General features: G+C 37.1%; 1 protein-coding gene across 1 annotated transcript; it reads right to left on the bottom strand.

Annotated features, from left to right (window-relative positions):
* Positions 1-979: 979 nt before the first annotated feature.
* LOC131175530 (probable inactive purple acid phosphatase 29) lies at positions 980-3,064 on the bottom strand. Its single transcript, XM_058140055.1, has 3 exons — positions 3,013-3,064; positions 2,381-2,831; positions 980-1,281 (listed from the first exon to the last, which is right to left on the bottom strand). The coding sequence occupies exons 2-3, from the start codon at positions 2,664-2,666 to the stop codon at positions 1,262-1,264; spliced, it is 306 nt and encodes a 101-aa protein (XP_057996038.1). The 5' UTR covers positions 2,667-2,831; positions 3,013-3,064; the 3' UTR covers positions 980-1,261.
* Between the last annotated feature and the right edge of the window lie 200 nt (positions 3,065-3,264).

The following is a 3,264-nucleotide window of genomic DNA, read 5'->3' as shown; positions in this document are numbered from 1 at the left end:
TCCCCAAACTTAAAGACAGGAACACCAGCGCACAAAGCGTCAGGGCAACCGCACCGGTAGGTGACACCATTAACCCCACAGACTGGGTGAGGAAGAATGCAAGCAATGGGGCATTCTTCTGGAGCTGGGGTTGCCCCTGGGCACAGATTAACACCTTCAGTTTGTACCATTGACAGGCAAACACAGAATATGAGGACCATCATGCATAAAGGGGCTACCATCTTCTTGAACAACCATGATAAAGGACGATTGATTAATTCTTTGAAAAGGTTGAAAGAGTGTTTACCGCTGAATTATTGAATGGTAGATGATATATATATATATATATATATATATATATATATATATATATATATATATATAGATGAAGATATGGGCAAGCTATTTGGCATACCAAAAGACATAGTCGAGGAAGGCGAACTCATCTCCAGCATCCTTTGGCTAATATTCTGACGATTAGGATAAACACTTCAGAGCTGGCAAGATGATCAAATGAAAAGGTCTAATTGTTCGTCTATTTGTTATCTATGGCCACTTTTATGGAATGCAAGCAATCTTTCTACAACTTCGTTCTCTATTTCTACCTTAAGGTAATAATAATAATAATAATAATAATAATAATAATAATAATAATAATAATAATAATAATAATAATAATAATAATAATAATAAAAAATTCAGCGACGTCACTAATAACATTGGATCTGTTGCATTGTTAATCCACTGCTGATACTTAGCCTTAAGGGTTTACAGACTAAATTCCATCTCTAAAATTAAAAATTAGATTAATAATGAATTAGCGAAGGCTTATGATATCGCTAACATACTGGCGAAAGATCAGTAATCCGTTAGCTGAAAGCCTTTTTTTTTATCATGTTAATTAACTTATTTATGTAGTTCATTCCCAAATTGAAGACTCGCTTAACATGTATATGATCAAACAAATCTGCTCAAGAAACATAAATTTTATGTGCCCATATTCATAAAAAGGCACTTCAGTCTTTCTGAAGCTTTGCATCTACTTGCTAGCAATACATAGCATTTTATTCATCAAATCTTTGATCTTTCCACAGACATAATTATCCATTTATTGTCCGGCCCTGTTTTGACTTACTTCATTGCTACATATATCTCGATCTACAATGGTATAACATGCAAAACTTTCCTGGCTAGCTAGATTCGAAACATACGCCCTCCAGTCGAGTTGCTGGCTATCAGCGCAGTAAACAAGCTCTTGCACCATAACTCAAGAACTGCCAACTTATTCCTTTGTACGACCTCCTGCTCAAAGCAAATGAAAATTTTATAATTGAAAGTAGATAAATGTAATTGAAATAGCACAACAGCATCGAAAAGCTCTATTTGAACAGACACTGATATCTGACCCTGCTACGAAGCAACTGATTTAATCACCCAAAAGATAAAGGAACTGTGACCAGTGATACGGTGCCTCACTTGTCCAGGAATGAGAGAAAGGAGAACCTTGTTACAGGGATATGACAGTTTTTATGATTAAGTGAAATGCCTGATAGAAAAACAGTTTTTCCTCCCAGCATAAAGCAAAGGAAAGGTCTAAACACCCTTTTACTTACAAGTTCAATAACTTATTTTTTCCATAGTTTGTTCCACAAAGAACTATAGACTGAAGCATTGTCTGTTATTATGGAGTTAAAAGCAGATTTTTATTTCCTCTCTCTCTCTCTCTCTCTCTCTCTCTCTCTCTCTCTTAACTATCAAAAGAAAAATAAAAATGGTTTTTCCTTTATATTGGAAGACAATGGTTCAGACAATTTGCAGGAGTCACTTCATTAAAAAAAAAATTATTTCTCTATTTTTCTTTTTTCTATGATGAATTATCTGGCTTTAGTTTCATTTTGGAAGATCATAGACTTTAAACAATGTGCACAAGTCTTTGTAGGCTGTAAATTTCAACATAGATCGTAATCCTTCCATTAGCTAAATGTTACATGATACATCAATAGGCATACAATCATTTGTCATGGATGTTCAAACCACATGGTCTAAATGAAGGATGAAATAATGAAATATAATATCCACTGTTATCACGCATCTGACCCGAATGGATGCAAAAAACTTATTGATGCATAAAAGTCGACTATGATGTAATTCATCAATCTGAAGTCAATGAATTATTTTCAATTCACTGTCAGCATAAAAGCAAACATGTGTAAAGTACCAATATTCCAAGAATACGAGAAGACTCCTATCATAATATGAAGTAGTTTGTTGGCATATCCTAACAGATATAATTTCATCTGATTTGACTATATGGATATCTTGAACAGATGATACCCATTGTGTGCAATGCAGTATAATTCTTACATGCACGAAAGAACAAGGTTGTTTCACAGGAATTTACCTGCAGGGCTCTTGCTCCACAGGGCTTGACCATCTATAGCAGTGAGGTATGGATCATCAAGGCGTTTCCATGTTTTGATTGATTTAACAGGTCCCCAATCTCCCTTCTCTGACTTCTCCAAAGATGCTACCACCACCCTTGCCCTCCTTGACCATCCAGCCTTCCCATAGGCATGGTATCCAAAGCCCCCAGCATAACAAAGTTGTATACCAGTTAGCTCACCGCAGAAGTCATTCAGATGATCATGTCCTGTGAAAACAGCCTTCACATCCCCTGCCTGCACCATGGTCGTGAAGAAACCGGAATTCACAGAAGCAGAGCTAATGCCTTCCTGTTTCACCCCTGTGAAGTTGGATGAATCAAAACTTGCAAATTCAGGCAATGGGATGTGAAAATACACAAGCCCTGGTGCAGGTCCTTTCTGAGGCTCTGGCTTGCTCGCGTATGCTCTCTAAACAGAGGGAAAAGATGATTTAATAGATCATAATCAAGGCATCAAACCTATAAGAAATTAGAAGTTAAACCATCTACTTAATGCTGACACTAATCTTAGAATTTTATCGAGTTTCAAAGATTAGTTACTCTCAATTTATGAGAGAAACATTTTGCGGACAGAGAAGGGAGTTTATTACCCGGAGGTTTGCAGAAGTGCGTTGAAACCAAAACTGCTGAGAGGGTTTGATCCAACCAGTACAGGGATATCCCCAGTGGAGTCGCCAAGCTGTCGCAATGGGATTTTGCGGTCGCCTGGACGATCACTCACAGAAGTGGGTAAGAGTGAGGAGTCGCCACCTTAGTTTTGAGGGAAACCAAGGAAAACCATTTGAGAAGTTAAATTAAAAATGAAACCACTTCAAAACAGAGATTCTAAGTTCGGGGTCCGT

This window comes from Hevea brasiliensis, chromosome 2 (assembly GCF_030052815.1).
Source record: "Hevea brasiliensis isolate MT/VB/25A 57/8 chromosome 2, ASM3005281v1, whole genome shotgun sequence".
Taxonomy (NCBI): Eukaryota; Viridiplantae; Streptophyta; class Magnoliopsida; order Malpighiales; family Euphorbiaceae; genus Hevea; species Hevea brasiliensis.
This window is presented reverse-complemented; position numbering and strand designations above follow the sequence as displayed.